Below are 17964 nucleotides of genomic sequence, written 5' to 3'. Positions count from 1 at the left end.
TTTAGGCAAATAAAGCCCTTGTCATATGCATGAATTAATTTCAATATGAATGGTTATACATTATGAAGTTATTACATACTGCAATTTTTACAGGCTTCAGCACTGACATGTCCTTCGTTATTGGATTTTATCAGGCCTTGGGCTTTAGTTAGAACCGAAATACATGCAGTCATGAAGTGAATCCCTAGTAACTAAACTATAGTTTAGTTTTATTTTGCGTATCACACTCACCATTTGAATTTAGGGTAACTGTGTAGCAAACTACGGCATATACATCTGGGGTATATGAGCTCAAAAAAATCCAGTTGCGTCGTATTCCCACATCGAAAATATGAATATAACATGACTCATATCGTGTATTGGCTCAAGTCACACAACTCATGAACCTGAGTTTTGCGTAGGGTTACTCGAGTAGTCGGAAATACTACACTGATTCCTCTGCAGCCTACACATACCTCGATTTTGTAAGATAGCTCTCATAGATTCCAGAACGTCTCGTGAGAGGATATTTTTCGCTGCTGAAATAAGAGAAAGCGTAAAATGTATACCTGTATTATTCTGTTCAAATAACTAGTATCGTACTATCTAACATATTGCTTGAATCCAATGTTCCAAGAACTTCCGATAAAATGTCCCGAACGGAATGTTCGTCAGTACCAAACGGTGTGCCATCTGAATCTGAATTAACAAACAAATCAACATGAATCCAACATCCGACTGATAAGAACATGATCGTAGGAACAAAAATTATATTAATGTTGAAGTATTATTCCCTCAATTATAGTAGCCAGCGGTACTCCTCAAAACGGACGCATTATTTGTTATTGGATCACAAGCTATTGGAGCTGTTATTCGAATCCAGAGAGATCCATGATTGTGTGAATTTAACCAATTAACTGATGTAAAACTTCGTTTTCAATAATTTATCCATTCCTCATACCCTATAAAACGCATTTTTAGAACTTTTTATGCAGCTTATCACTTCATCATCGTTTCACGTTTTGATATCTCACTCATGTCATTAAAACTAGCATGGAATAAGGTTGTACTCCAATGCGAGAAACATTGCACACTTTCCAGTATTCTTATTGGCGAAGAGCTAGTCTTAGCTGTGAAATGACGCTCATTGTTTAGTTTAGTGCAGTGGTCCCAACCTTTATCGACTAATCGTTTCCTTATCAATCTCGACACAAATTATCGCCCCTGCGCACAATTTAGGATCCCAAAAAGACGACATATAAAAGGAAAATTTATTCACCGACAACGAATTTGTGACTCTGAAAGGTCCTGTGAATCTAAGCAACGATAAAGACCTATATCATGTCTTGGATCACTTGAAAGTGACAGTAATGGCGTATCCACGATAACTACAGCAATTAATAAGGCCTGTAATGGTAACCAGAGTTGGATCAATTACATTATTTCAGCTCAATTATAATTACAATTACTTCCTTGCATCTTTCAATTACATTACAATTACCATTACTCCTTGTAAAAATATCAAATTACAATTACATGAAAAAATGTAATTAATTTCATTCAGCCAATTACAATTACAATTAATTGTCCAACTCTTGATTTGAGTACTATCTGCTGTTATGATGTCATAGCCTAATGAATGACTTCTCAAGTTTTAATTTTTACCTTATTTGGTCACTGTATGGAAAATAATGCCAGCTGCTTCACAGCGAAATAATCTGGTATTTCAGGATCAGGACTATTTGTACAAAAGCAAAACACTGAACATTTAAATAGCGCTAATAAAGTAATCATCATATTCAGTGAATGACTGCTGCTGACAGAACTAATCCGAAATCTACAATGGGCTACGGAAGACTCATCACCGCGGTTGATGAGCAACATAAAATTACTAAACTCTTAATCTCTTCGAAGCGATTAACATTATACAGCATTAGGGTCGAAACATCACTTCGTCAGCCCCCCACAAAACGTTGGTCTTGGGCCCCTCTATTGGGTGATGGACGAAACGTCTGGGAGACGCAGACCCCCAGATCCCCCATTGGTGTGACCGTTTTCACTACAACTTGTGTTCGAGATTTCATATTGATAATCAGTACGGCAAGTTTTTGTTGCCGGTAAATCCGTGGAAAGTTGCATTTATTTTTGACAAGAGTTGCAGTAAAAAGTTACATTTATTTTTACACAAAAGTTGCTCTAAAAGACCACATTTTGCTCGTTGACTAAAAAAAGGTCAACTTTCCGGCTCAGCTCCCGAAATACCCGTAGGAACGTTACTGCAGTGCTGATTTACGGTATTTCAGTCGAATTTGGCCGTGTATTTAACCAAAATACAAAATACTTTCATGAAATATCGAAAAAGTTGCATAAAAAAATGGACAAAAGTTGCAAAAAGTTGCACTATAAGATTCCTTCAACCAGCTTAAAACAGCATTCTACATATCTTACGAGTATTTAGGAAGCTGCCGGAAGCTGTAAAAGAGATTGCAAAAGTTGCAAAAACTTGCCCTAGTAATCAGTGAGCTTAGACGTCCTCATCGCACGAAACTTTTCTATAATTCATGATTGAATCGGTCAATAATATTGTTCATTGCTAATATTTTTTTCAAGAAATATTTCATCCTCTCTTGACCCCACGTAATCAAATGTACCGTTAGAACTGAGTGAGGTGTTGTCTTAGAAATTTTAGGGCACGTAATTAATAATTAAACATATTCAGGTGGGGCCGTTGGTATAATTACTTACTGTCAGTTCAAGAGACCCCAACTGGTTGGTCGTTCGGCAACCTCCTATCTATTCATTACATCGCATTGTGTGACTTGTATATCACATTGTACATTGTGTATGTGTCTTGGGCAAATGAAAATATCATCTGTCGATTGATTGTTTGAAATGTTGCTATTTTTTACTTTCTGTCTGCTGGATAGTTAATGAAATATTTTAAATCGCCCAAACGTACTAAACTAAAAGACCCACACGATTTCAAATTGGTACTCTTTACTACTACGTATCTTTTTTCTGGATGGTGGTATTTGTCCTGTGCTGTGCGAATTGCCAGGACTGAAGAATTCGGTGCCAGCTATTCAGGCATCTATGGACATTGGACAATTATAAATTTTTATATATATAGGCCTATATCGAAGTTTTCGGTCAACATTAGGTCAGTCCTTTTTGGCCAAGGTTTAACCGCTGCCGATCTTTTTGGCACACTTCTCAGAGTCCCATGTTTGCCTAAGATTCATGTCTTGGCACACCGTGGCGCAATAATGGCCGATGCCGGAATGCCTATTTATATAAATCATGCATAGCTTTTCTTGGGAAAGAGTACCAAAAATTCAATACACTCAGCAGCATTGACTCGGCATAAATTGGCGTAAATTGGCAGTGGGCATGCCAAATATTTTTTCTCGCTTGCCACATAAACCTTGAAATTTTCACACAGAATGTGTACTAGGTGAATTTGCTCGCCTACTCCAGTTTGATGATCCCTGACCTAGACCAGTGGTTCTCAACCGCCGGTCCGCCAGATATTTTGTAATTTTATACTTCAATTGAAAAATACAATATGTTGAACGTTCTTTAATTGATAAAAGAAGCAACACATCACATTTAAAACTGATTAAAAACATCCCCAGCTCCGTAATGTACAGAAATTTGACGTGACACCAGACCTGGCAATACACAGTCTTCGGTGACAACATGTGACCGACAACTTCGAGCTGACTAGCTGAATCACGCATAAATGCTGGTAAGAAATGAGCAAAGGTGTGTGTTTAGACTCCGAAACGTTTCTTCTATCGATATAATCGAATTATAGAAGAATATTTGAGTTAGTGTATTCCAGGGCTTCCCAATCTAGGGTGGCGACCGCGACGGGTCCGTTTGCCTGTTCTGTGGAGTCGCGGGACAGAAGTTAAATACCAATGACCATTGCAATAATTCCATTGAACCGGGTGCTATCGGCTGTTCATTTCTGAATATTTTAGTTCATTTTGTAAAATATAGGAAAGGACGACCTCTGACAAATGCGAACCCGGCAAACAAGGTATCAGATCAGTCGAAGTGTCATGTTAAAGCGCCATCCACTCTAACGTAAGGTTGGTGTCTGGCCACCTCTATGAAAATAAAAGTGTCGTGAACATAGAAATCAATGGGGTGGTAATTTTCCATCCAGGTATACTACAAGTGACCGATAGCGCTATGTGTTAACATAGACGTTCTGCAAACGGGATACGACGTTCGTTTGGGGTCCGCGAGACAATATTTAGGACCGCGAAGCATGTTCTGAAAAATTCAAACTATATTCAGAAAAAAAGTAATTTTTTGAATATAAAAAAAATTCAGGCAACTTGTTGTTAAATCAAACTCGATGGTAGCGGACATAATATCGCTAATCAACATAAAGTAGGATATTTTAGTGCTAAATTATTCAATTTCAAATGTTAGTCTCGCTTCACGCGCTCTGGTGTCACTTTATGATTTTCTCGATTAAATTGTGCGTATAACCACCCCGGAACAAAATACGCATAAATTTACAGAATTGAAATCTGAAGAATCTTCCTGCATTCACAATTATGAGAGCATCCCTTAAGGCCGTTGAGATATTTTAATCTAGGTGCGTGTAAAGAGCGGCTGCATTATCGGCATTTCAGCGCTGCTGACCGTTTCCGCGCAAGGACGCACCAAGACATAGAGCGGTTTGGCCAACACGCAACTTCACGAGCTGGCAAAAAGATTACTGGCGGCATGTTGGCCGGAACTTGCGATATTGATATGTTCACTGTTCAGGCACCGATATAGTCCTAATCTAAGCTGCGCGCGGTACAAATGCAACACGCGGAGGAAAAGAATGCTCCCATTGTTGAAATGAGAATTGAAAAAATGATATTTTCTTTAGTTTAGTCGGGTACGTGTGAGCGACTCCGACATATCATTCGAGTAGCCACAATCATTACCTGGGTTCACGAAATACCAACATGCTTCAACAATGTAATTACTGTAATACCGACAAAATTTACCAACTAAAAAACTTGGCGCTTCACGCGACAAGAAAACAACTGTACACCGATTTTCATAACACTATAGTTTGTGCTTACTAAGCTGAGTAAAAAATTAATAAGTCTTGCGTATGGCGTTAGTAAATTCGACTCGTTCGTGAATCGCATGATACCGTTTGCAAATCGGATGTGTAAAGGGTAGTGTATTAATTACCGGAAGTGATAAGAGAGGTGCCGTGAGCCATTCGAAAGATTGCAATGGAACCATTTCGTGAAGTTTTCTTGAAAATTTGGGAACCACTGAGTTAAGAGAACAAACAAACAAACAAAAATCGTGCTGAGCGCGTCAGATCAACTTACAGATTCGTGTCTGCATTTCGCGCGACGCAGAATTTCATTGACTACGCTGATTCGATGTGGATAAAACTCGCTCCAGAACAACGATATATTGGTATAGTCTTGGACGGAGACGGAGATAGACGCGTCCAGAATTGTATAATTGCTATCACTGCGCACATAGTTGTCGGAATCCCATATAGGTCGTGAGTAAGTTTGGGGTCGCGGAACATTTTCAAATCGGAATTAATAGGTGTCTCGAGGTCGCGACCATAAAAAAGGTGGGGACCACTGACCAGACGATGTAAAGAGCAGGCATATACACAGAAAACAGAAGATAACATAATAGCAACCGATGGAAAGGAAGTGGCACGTGTAGGAACCCTAATTTGCCCCACCCGTAACCCTAATAAGCCGCAACCACAACACCAATCCCGACCCGAAAACAATTATTTTAACGTTTATAAATTTTGACATGTTGATGGGAAACAGTGATTAGTGTTACGGTGAACACTAGCGTTGTTCAGATTTGAAAAATTGTCAGGAAACTTCGACCATTGTGATCCAAATGATGGTTTAGTACACAAAAACACTTTAAGGAGCAATTTTTGTCATTTTCATCGCGATCCTCTATTTCCTCAAAGCCCCCAAAGATCAGTGGCCAATTCTCCTAATTATTGGGGATTCCCAACTGTGTTTACCTAGCTCAGTGGTGGGGAAGCTTTTTGTCCGAAGAGCCATATTGGCCCTATTTTTTCCATCTCAACTCCCAAAGAGCCATACATGCCAATCAACTGTTACGTCACAATTAAAAATTCCTGACGTCATGGTAGCATTAATTCGAACTCACTGCATGAGATTCCTCGTGTGCGCCATATTTTCTCTGTAAAATCTGGTATTTATTGTTCGGAAATAAATGTCGAAACGAGAGGTATAGAACAGGCGAGTCAAGCCTCACCCTTGATAACGCAATTCATAAGTAGCTTAGAATTTATTATGACTTATATTAATCGAATGTGACTGTTATACTGATTACGAAAATCTAAAATACTTATCGATTACTCAAAGTATTCGGCGGTAACATAACGTTGCGCTACACGCCTACATTTTATTTCACACTACACAGAGCTATACTTACCGATCAAGAACGTGGATAGCTATGACATTGTTTGTAATTCGAGTATGTAATTGTCACATTCACAACAGTTCATTTCGCGACGGAGATCAGGAAGACAATGCGTATTTGAAATCTGCGGTTTGAAATGGGCGGCGCCGTGTCTGCTATGCTCTTTGATTAATCAACGTATCGCACAATTCAAGATTTCGAGTCGGGTACATTGAATTCACGAGTGATATTGGCCGTCGGCGTGATAGTAACTTAAATTTGATGGTTGTGAGAAGAGGAGGTCCGAGCCCCTAAACCTGAAGACGACATTGTCTTTACCTCTCAAAGACATGTTTATATACTGGCACCAGAATAATTATTTTGGCCGTGATGAAAATTTACCAACATGTCATTGCAATATTGATCAATCCAATACAAAATTAAATATTTGGCAAAGAGCCATATCTTATACCAAAAGAGCCATATATGGCTCGCAGGCCATAGGTTCCCGACCACTGACCGAGCTAATATTGCAAAGCAGTTATCAGCGGTGATGATTTTACCTTCAGTGGAGTTTGCAGTTGAAAATGACCGTCTATATGTGAGAAATATCAAGTTAATTTGACTATTGCACTGAACTACATATGCCAGGGCGACCTTCTGGAATATGTGTTGTAATCTGTAGGCCTACTGCTACAGCTAGTCAGGTTGTATGAATGAAACAAATGCGTGCATTTCCAGGTGGTTTTTACTTCGTGAATCGTGGTGAAAGATCTATTAAGTAGGAAGGTAATGTGCAATGTCAGTGTCTCTGCCTCAATTTCAGTTCATTTGCAAAATACTGAGCAATCACTTTCTGCCCGATGACGACGAAAACGCAGGACTCTCCTGTTCCAACTGTCTAAGAGGTTGCCATAGTGTGGAATATGACAAGAATATCTATGGAGTAACATTGTGAAAGCACTGCAAGTTCATGATACTAGGCTTGCTCTCAAAACAAGACGAGAGTCAAGCGAAGAAGATGCATGTTTCTGAAACTCGATGAATGAACATTTTGCATAATTAAACTTATGAAGCAGATTATGGCAAAAAATAATTAGCACGCTATAACATTTTCGTGGCTTGCGACAATTGTTATCATCATTGAAAATAAGTTAAGAATTCGAAGTAATTTTCCATCTGTATGCTGAGGATAAAAAGCCAATATCACAGCCAATGCTTCATAGTTTGTTCCAAATCTGTCTTCTGTCAACTTTCCATTCCAGTGTATAGCAGCATGATGGGTAGGTCTTATTGGAATGATTCAGATATATCATGCGAAACCTCAAGGCAATTAGGCTCTCTATGTCTCTTTATACTTGATCTGGATAGCACAAATTCGTCAATATCCCCTCCGCATGCCTGTATGAAAGCATTAAGTAGCATAGTTGCTTGGTTATCAGTCAATTTTAGACGGTCCAGCACATCAGTACTATGTTTGTTATGTAACAAGTTTCTGGGAGCTTGAATTTTAGTACATGAAGGATTTCTGATTGCAGCATCATATTCAGAGGGTGGAATACTGGTTTCCTCCCCAGATGACGAGGACATCAACGTGACAAATTCATCACTAGACCTTGTGCTCGCAAGATGCTGAAATATGTTCGTCATTGATCTCAGTTGCTATTGGAATCTATGTCTGGCTTCTTTCAAAGATCTCATCTTTTCCTGCGAGTTGTGTGCTGCGAGAATGCTGTTGGTCCTCATAAAATGCGACGTCTTCATTCTTCTGAGATGGCGACAACTGCGAATCATTTTTTATAAAACGGTATTGCGACGCAATGTCCAATGTCCCACAACGTATCGAGTTTGTCACAAAATGCTTGGCGCTTTCCTCCAACATCACCTGACCGATCCATGTTTTTCTTTTTAATGTCATAAACCTTTCGCAGCATCGGAACAATGTTCTCCAATTCTTTCATAGGCATTCTTGCCATATTCTATACTTTGGCAACCTCTTGAACAGTTTGAAAAAGAACTTCCTGCGTTCTGGTATTCTTAGAGCAGTTTTATTTCAGATATAGCAAATACTGTAGAACCTGACGTAGAGTCGGTAACTTGTAGTGTCTAATATACTCAGATGAATATCCGATCAAATAGTGACCCGACTTCGAGCTTGCTTTTGGTGGGTCCGGCACAACCTTCGTCCGCTTTTTCAGACATTCTTCTTCAACTAAATTGCACTATGCCATCAAATGAGATAACTTGTATTTTTACAGATACACTAAAATTGAGACAAATATTAGTGACATTACATATTACACACCTTTCAATAATATTTACTGGCTAAAAACTAGCTGCAAATATCTGCCTTTGTTGACTTGTAACCCAACGGCGCCCACTCGATGTACGATCCATAACAAACCATTGTCACATATGCAACTAATACAACCTTCTCATGAACACGATAGACAGGTTTTGATAAGGATAAAGGAGATACATCTGACATTTATAAGTCAGCATTCAAGTACAGTTTTGTAAACGGATATACTACCAGCAGGCCATTTCTCATCTCTACACAACCGTTTTCCACTGCTAAATTCACAAAAGCTACGAACTGGCTACACCAGTGGTTCCCAACCTTTTTCGACTCATCGCCCCCTTTTCAAACTGCACAGCGATCATCGCCCCCCAAATATTGGTAACCGAAAAATGGGCATATAGTCTGAAATCACCGGCGAGTTGACTAAGAAAAAAGGTCAACTTTTCGGCTGGACCTCCAAATTACACTTTTCCAGTTAAACTTTGGTGAGTTGACTAATAAACAAAGTGATTACTCCGACTTGATTCCAAAAGGACCGTAACAGCACTTCGTCAGGCCCCCCGCGTTGGTCTTGCCCCCCCTCCATAGGACGATAAAGCAAACTTCTGCACCCCTCAGACCCAACTTCCCCGATACCTCTTTACCGCTACTTCTCAGCACAAATTGTTGGACTCTTTAGTTAGTCGGCTTAATTCGCGCGAAGCGCGAAAAATTTCTATCATTCATGGTTGAATCGGTAAATATGATCGGGAATTGCATATTGCTGTCAATTTGTTATCCTCTCTTTGCTCATGTAGTCAGATTTACCGGTAAAGCTGCGTGAGGTGTTTTGGAAAATGTAAGGTAGTAAATAATAATTGAACAGATTCGGGCGGACCCGTGGGTAGAATGACTTCGTTACGTGATGATATTTCGTGGCCTGTCTGCTATGTCAAAAGATATTCAAATCGCCCATACGTACTAAACTAAAAGACGCACACGACTTGAAATTGGTATTTCTGCACTGGCAATAATTAATTTTTCTCTGCGAGATGGCATTTTTTGTGGGGTTTTGATTGCCAGGACAGGAACATTTGGCGCCAGCCATTTAGGCGCTTATGGACAATTAAATATATATATGTATATCGTATATATATCGAAGTCGGTCAGCATAAAGTCAGTCCATTCCCGCCAAGGTTTTCTCGTTCTGGCACACTTCTCGGAGTCGCATGTTACATGGCCTGAAACTTCATATGTCTTGGTGCGTCATGGTGTGATTATAGCTGACGCCGAGATGCCCATTTCTATAACTCATGCGTATCATTTCTTGGAGGAAGGGTATCCAATAAGCAAGAAATACGTGACCACGAAATGCCGCGCAGCGCGAAAATTTTTCGAAAAAGTTGCCTAAATTTCCAAAATAATACTCTATAATTAATGTTAATTCACGAAAAAATTGTGGGTCCCCTTCGAGCTTGGGCCCCCATCCCAATTGGGGGTTTGGGTGTGGCAGTTACGGTCATGGACGCCAATATAGCCATTTCAACGCGCCATCGCCCCCCTATCGCCCCCTTCGTCCGTTTTCGCCCCCCTATCGCCCCCTTGGCTATTTTCGCCCCCCTGGACCGACAAATCGCCCCCTGGGGGGCGATATCGCCCACGTTGGGAACCACTGGGCTACACGGACAACACTACGGAGCCCTACTTCAGGATAAGATCAAGGTAAACACTCTGTTATATCAGCTATAGTAAGGAGAAATGGCCCCTGGATCGTTGGGGGCTTTGAGGAAATAGAAGATCACGATGAAGTTAACCGAAATTGCTCATAAAAGTGTTTTTGTGTACTAAACCATCATTTGGATCGCGATTGTCGAAGTTTCCTGACAATTTTTCAAATCTGAACAACACTAGTGAACACTGGTTGGCTGTTGATCGTAAAGGAAGAAGCGTCAATCATTTTGTGTTGTGCTTGTCAAGTCTCAATAACAATGTATTGTAATTGAAATTGGGCAAAATTTTTATCAAATTACAATTACAAAGTGACGGTTAATTAAAAAAAATATCCATTTGCCGTCATGATTCGAAATAATGTTAAACATGATAGGCTACATTATTAACTCGCGTTAAACTCCTATCAACGTCCCTGACTCCACTATACAAATATTTAGTGCTCTAAACCTTCTTTGAATTTCAATTTTATGCTTTGATATATTAAATGCTTTTTCATCCTTTATGGGTGATACATATGATGAGTCATAGTAATCACGAGCACCGATTGACTTGTTTTGCAAATTAGAGATTTGGAGACGTATCACTTAACAATTTGAAACACATACCGTATAATGCGTAATGTCACCATGGCAGCAAAGAAGGTTTGAACTCAACTATATGGAAAGAATAATTTCTTGCGAATTTATTTGCTACTCACAGTTTTCCACGTTGCCGATTATTTTGAATCCGGATTACGCATGCGAGGAGCGAAGGCAGCGTAATCTTGGCATATTAATGAACAGGCTTCAAAGTAAACGAATATTTTTTCTCACTTGACACAGCTTCTAATTTTAGTCATTCAAAAAGCAAGTTTTATGTTTTGAATTTCGAACAACCTTTAGTGTGCCGCACGGAATAGCTTCGCGGACCGCATTTGGCCCGCGGGCCGCACTTTGCCCAGGTCTACTCTACTGTAACCTACGTAGTTTAGCAGTTCCACGTTCTACATTGCAGCATACCTTTTTCCATGCATAATAATAATAATCCAATATTCGTTACTCGATTTGTAATAATCAGCGACTCAATCTGTACATCAAACATCTTGCAAATTGCAATGACCTTGAATGATGCCTCGAATACATCTCTGACTCAGCCTCTCAGGTAATTACTATACTGTCGTTGACTTGAATGAGCCCGAATGATGGTTCATTATGGTATGAATGCCATAGGTTGGGTCTTTCAATTTCAGAATCGCATAGTGTTCCGGATTTCATGATGGCTCGGGAATTCGTAAAATGTCGATGAAATTAACGATGGAGTAGAGCATACGATAAATTAACGACGGCACTATACGTTTATAACGGATGATAAAATTCATTTCACCCACTGATTAAATTCAATTTAATTGAAGAAGTCTCCCAAAGTTTATTAAATCAATCAATTTATTTTTTTTCACGGTAATTCAATTATTTGCTAACTTGTCGGTTTCATTATATAATTTAATGTCATGCTGTGAATGTGAGTAGACGAAACATTTGCAATTACACTCTGCTACGTTGGAAATGCTGCAAATTAATGCGGTGTCCGCTATGAAATTGGTGTCTAGAACTGAAAAGATATAAGCTACTAGATTGCGGTTTTTATCACTGCATACCATACCAGCTGCAAAACTCCTGGCATTTATAGGGCAAAGTGAAATCGCGCTCCTCAATTTACAGGAAAATTATCTATTTTCAGCAGATTTTGATACACCTACATTGGCCAAGATGCACGTGGAAAAGTAAAAAAATTAAGCATATTGTACTTTATAAGGTATAATTAGGCTTGAGAAACCAAACTATCCTTATTCGGCATATAAATATATCGTAACTAAGCTTCTTTCCACGAAATTTTATGTCGCTTATCGCGTTCGACCTCAACGATATTGATAACTGCAAAGACATATATGCAGATGTGGCTAGATAGCGCAGTGGTATGATCCACAGGAATAGGTTGTCGGTTGGAGTCCTACTGAGGTCGACTCAAGATACCCTTCCTAACAGCTGGTGGTTTATCTAGGCTCGTCCTCGCCATCTGGTCCGCGTGAGCGGTGCTGCAAACAAGCCTAAAATTGGTCCGTGTTAAAATCCGGCAGATATGGTATCAAACACACCGTATATCTGCCTGGTCTAAATGACCATTGCAGTCGAAAAGTACTATATAAAGACAGGAAACCACAACAAATAGGCAGGTTTACGATATACCACGGACGAACGCTAGTTACTATAATCTGGGTTTATCGTCAGTGGTGGCCCTACGAACGGCGGGGCCCTGAGCGAGACTTATCGGGGGGCCCCCTATAAGTATCTACCCGTAACCCCCAGACCCCCCTTCCGCATCGGTTATTATTATCTATCTTTCACCACCACAAAGGTTTGCCCAGGTGCTGGATTCGGCCATGTCTATTTTGCAGGTGTGCAAGGATTGACTACATCAAAACTAATTAAACCTACCGCATGCAGAAACGTGATGATTATCGGGATACGGGACTTTTCTAACAAATGCAGTGATTTGATGATGATTGACACATCTGTACGGAATCATATTCTTGCTTGGTGCACGGATTTCCATGTTTATTCGTCATTCTCCTTGAGAAAATCGCAAAATCCAAATAGGGGGGGGGGGCCTTCGACCAGGGGGGCCCCGGGCGACCGCCCACCTCGCCCACCCCAAAAGCCACCACTGTTTATCGTATTCCTACACCAAACATTACGTATGTATGACTACTTTGATTTAGGTCTGCGCACCGCACATAATGATTTAGCAATTATCGAGCAACGAGGCATACATACTTAGCTCTTGTAGGACGTGTTCAATCCCTGCTTGAATCCCTCTTGATTGGATGTCTTTCGCCGCTAAAACGAAAAGACATGAGTTATATAGATGGTGCAATAATACCTGGATCCTATTTAAAGACGTCGCGACTCACATGCCAACAGCTGCTTTGAATCGAGTATTTGGCTGATGACCGGTAATAATCCGTCACTTTCAGGAGATTCGTCGGCAGAGGCAGCCAGTCTGCCTTGCTCATCTGATTTAGTAATCGAATGCAGTGTCAAACAAGACATTAATAATTGGTCACGCGTGGTGAATTAGTGATGCAGATCATTATGAAATTTTCATTTGATACCCAACGCCTTCAACATGTCATCACGTCGTCTACACCGCGAGACGCGTTACGTTGCGCTGAGTTGGAACACTAGTAACATACAGATAGTTATATGGTTGATCAATTCTCATTTTTCTAGTAACACTTAGCTTTAAATTATGGATTACTATCAGGGTAGTAGAGTTGTAGTCGAAGTCGGTGAAAATACTAGCTGAATCGGGATCGGAGTTTGTAAAAATGCTTCTGACTCGGACTCCGACTCCAACTTCTTTAATATGAAGGCAAGTGCTTTCAAAGGTCTCTTAAACCTACTAATAATAAATAAAATAGGATTGGTATGTGCCAACAATCACTGTTAGTAGTTACGATATTGATAAAATTTGACAATATTTACTTATTGCAATTCGATTGCATTGAGGAAGAACATTGCAAGATGCATCTTCATGACTAACGCAAATTTGCCGATACAATCACAAGTCGGTGATTTTTTTGGAATTATGCCATGATACTGTGAAAGGGTAAAAATCGTTTCGTTCTGTGAGTGACAACATCACTTGTCAGATTGATGCAAATATAACCAAACGACGCTTCCCACGTAACAAAATCAAGATAATTTCTAGTGAGTAGCTCAGCCGCTTGGGTCGAACAAATATTTGGTGCCAGTATAATCCCAATCCATGAATACGTAAATAAGTGCCGAAATTTCGTTTCTGACCACCGTTTATTGGTAGCTTAAGAGTGTTTTCTTATCAGTATAGACCGTAGTGAGAAAATTTGTACATCTCTGTGCTGGCTCATACACGACAGCTATACATTTCCATTGTTTTTTTCCACATCCTAATTATATAGAGTGGGATATATATCTTATGTTTGAATGATTCATACAAATTTGAATATCCGTGACTTGTCTCTGTTATAAAAACTTATAACATATGACAAAGGAAAGGACATTTCGAGATTTATACGTCCATATTAATTGTACAGTGCGTATTTCGAGATATATCACGGTGAAACAATTTTGCATGCCACAGCGAGGAAAGTCATTAAAGCATCACCATATTACATATAATTTTGAAGAAAATTCGTAGTTCTGTTTGAGACGGGGTCGCAGTTATGTAAGAGAAATGGTCGGAGTCGGAGCTGGAGACAGTGTGTTCAAAGAGTCGGGATTCGGAGTCAGAGTTGGAGTCCGGATCAATATGTGTGTAGCGCTCTAACAAAATGAATTCCATAATAGCCGTATCCTTGTACGAAAGAAGTTATGAAAATGTGACAGATGTATGACTCCAAGGGTGTAGGCTTGCGCCACGCTCATGCATCATCGTCGGTTGTGTTAGTAAGTTGAATATTTGTTGCAAGCATCCCAACGCTGCATCCTGGGGGAAAGGGAGTCGCTGATTCCAAATAGAAACGAATCATTTCCTTTCGTATTAACCAACATGGTAATCGGTACCCAATCAACTTATTGGGACACGGCAAATCTAGGTTTCAAGGCTTACGCAGTAGCCTTGAATCGCATCAAAACTATAATTCTCGTTAGTAAATTAACTTTCAGTTGCGAGTGCGAGGACCGTATAAATTCAGTACACGAATAAAATCGTATTTTACCACACGACTCGAATCATTAATATATAAATCGATTTCTATTCGATTACTCGAATCATTGTGCTCAGTCCTACTTACAAGTTGATCTCGATCATCTGATATAAATCACAACCGGAAATATAGTACGACACACTGTTGCAGGTAATATTGATGGCGTGTAGCACTGTACCTAATTAATGAAGCTTTAAATCCATCCCCTGCAATTGGGAAAGTTTCGATGCTTTTCCAATCAGGCGAATTGATGGCTTTAGACCACGAATTCACAAAATTAGGGGTCGTTTACCTATTCTCTGGTTTCGCGGAGACGAAAATTTAATACCAATGACTATTACAAGAATGCCGAGTAAGCGGATACTATCGGCGGTGCATATCTGAATATTTCAGTTCATTCTTTCAAAATAGAACAAAACACAACCTCCGAGGAATGCGAACACGGTAAACAAAGTCGCGGATCAGTCGTATCGTCATTATAAAGCGCCAGCTTCTGACCATCACTATGAGGATTAAAGAGTCGGGAGCACAATATAAATCAATAACACGGTAATTCTACCTTCCAGGAAAACTACAAGTGACCGGCTCAGCGCGGCCGATAAGATCGTTGTCTCTAGTTTGCGTGACGCAGTATTTCACGTATCACTATTTGACCATACTTCGATTGGATATAGATAGAAATCGTCTGAATGGACCTTTTTATGTTACTATAGTCTAAATCAGTGGTTCCCAACCGGGGGGGAGTTCCCCCCTTGGGGAAAATTTTGAAATTTTTAGGGGGGAATCTGGCTTAATTTTTTAGGGGAAATCTGGCTTTGCATTGTATCGGAAGATACACTGGGTTCACAAGGTTTTTAGATTTTTATGGTATAGAACTGTTAAGTAGAGATGGTGTGAACCTCTGAAAGGTTCAGGTTCGTGTGAACGCGAACCTTTTTGAATGGTTCTGTGTGAACGCGAACGTGAACCTCATGACGTCACATGACGTCATATTGCTAATTCCAACCCTATCTTTCAATGAAGTGATAGCCTATATTAATGTACACGATACCTAGCGACGACTCGGGCCACGTAATGCCACTATGCTTAAGTACATATTTGCGTTTTAAACGTCGCTAAATGTATCAACTGAGAAAATCAAATGACATAATACTCCCATAAAATCAATATCATCCGTCGCTTTGCCAATAATTTCGACGAGGAGTTGCCAGGGAATATAAGCTTACGCCTAAACGGTCTTGACCATACCGGATAATGTATTCGGCGTCTGAGTATTGCTACATTGATCTTGGGCAGAGTGTAAAACGTGCATGCTCGTTTTGTGTTGATTTTTTATGCTGCTAGCGTCATTCGAACCAAAAATGTCATAATGAACTTAGAATTGTAATATAACAAAAAGGTTCACAGAGCAGAACCTACCAAGGTTCTGTTGTGAACACGAACCTCTGAATTTCCGAGGTTCACACACAGAACGCGAACGTGAACCTCGCGTTCACACCATCCCTACTGTTAAGTAGAAATTAGTTCTTTAAAGTTGTATGTTTCTTTCGCGGATTTCAAGCTAGGTGTATGTTTAAATGCCTTCCGTAGATATTACACCCCCTGATTAAGTGAGGCTCACGAGACGATTTCGTTGGGTCCGCGACAGCCTCCCGACCAAAATTGCTACTAAGCAGGAAAACGTCAAGCCGAATACAGCACAAGGCCGCTAGTGAAATTGTTTAACTTTTTAAGCCAACATATGAGCTAACGTGAAAAACATACCGTACCAAATTCATCGATTCAACTCAAGTCCATAGCAAGCGGACTTGGTGATTTATTTTTTGTCAGCGGCTACCCGACCGGTCAAAAACAGGTCAAATTTGACTGTACTTTGCCAAAGTTTAGTGCGGTCGATCCGCATTCGAAATACTTCGGACATATCTGAATATGTTGGCCATTAATTGCTCAGTCAACAAATGGTTGCGCGTTAAAAAGCACATTTTTAGTCACAGGCAACTTTTTCATAGGGGGGGGGGGAATTTTAGCTCAAATATCGGCCAAGGGGGGCACGAGACGAAAAAAATTTGGAACCACTGGTCTAAATTGAGTTTACTAATCTAAGGTCGGAGGTTGACGAGTTTACAATTGATCTTACTGCGCACATAGGCCGTGCGTAAGTTTAGGCGAAGGTGATGCTGACCCATTTTTAGTTACTAGCATGTCAAAGTGAGAGGTTGGATCGCGAAACGTTTTCAAATCGAAATTTGGGATGGGTATCATAAAACGTTTGGGAAACCCTTCTTTGGGCCTATAACATTTCCGCATACGATCTAAACGATGTGACTGTAGCACAGTACGGTTATTTGGAAGCTATGATGATTTTATTTTTTCGTTGCGCAATAGTTCTACGCTTTTCACTGTGCTGATGGCTTTATATTTCGTTTCGGTTTCCTATTTTCCCGTTTTGTCTTCAATAAAATATTATAGGACAGTTGTGACTCGATTCGAGCCAAATATAGGGTATCAGGCTTGAATCATCTGTGATACGATTTCGCCAATAATTATTCTTCACACGCATACCTGTCGTTTGTAGCGCAGCTGCTATCCTTTCTCCAATGCCTTGTAAATTGCTGCCCGTCGCTGCAAACAAATAAAAATATTTTGAGGAATGCGCAGACGCTCAATTAGGTTTTAACTAATAATATCGCACAAGCCAGCAGCTCCTTCGGATTCAGTTGTTCAAAGAGGCCAGACAGAAATTCCTCTCTAGATTTATCTTCAGCAGCAGCCAATGCAACCACAGCTGAATTCACGATATACAATGGGTCAG

At 40.1% G+C, this 17964-nt stretch overlaps 1 protein-coding gene across 2 annotated transcripts in view; it reads right to left on the bottom strand.

Annotated features, from left to right (window-relative positions):
* Window positions 1-17964, bottom strand: part of LOC145458236 (uncharacterized) — a 29762-nt gene that overhangs the window by 11498 nt on the left and 300 nt on the right. Inside the window, exons 2-7 of one of the 2 annotated variants that reach the window (XM_080336560.1) lie at window positions 17845-17937; window positions 17715-17774; window positions 13377-13478; window positions 13240-13302; window positions 583-678; window positions 456-518 (exon numbers count right to left, since the gene is read on the bottom strand). In XM_080336560.1, coding sequence (XP_080192686.1) covers window positions 456-518; window positions 583-678; window positions 13240-13302; window positions 13377-13478; window positions 17715-17774; window positions 17845-17937 — 477 coding nt within the window. The remainder of the gene's footprint in view (window positions 1-455; window positions 519-582; window positions 679-13239; window positions 13303-13376; window positions 13479-17714; window positions 17775-17844; window positions 17938-17964) is intronic. The other variant, XM_080336569.1, reaches the window with a different exon arrangement.

The sequence above is a fragment of the Botryllus schlosseri genome, chromosome 2 (genome assembly GCF_051294905.1).
Source record: "Botryllus schlosseri isolate E-star chromosome 2, Bs_hap1, whole genome shotgun sequence".
NCBI lineage: Eukaryota > Metazoa > Chordata > Ascidiacea > Stolidobranchia > Styelidae > Botryllus > Botryllus schlosseri.
The sequence above is the reverse complement of the archived record's forward strand: the minus strand, read 5'-3'. Positions and strand labels throughout refer to the sequence as shown.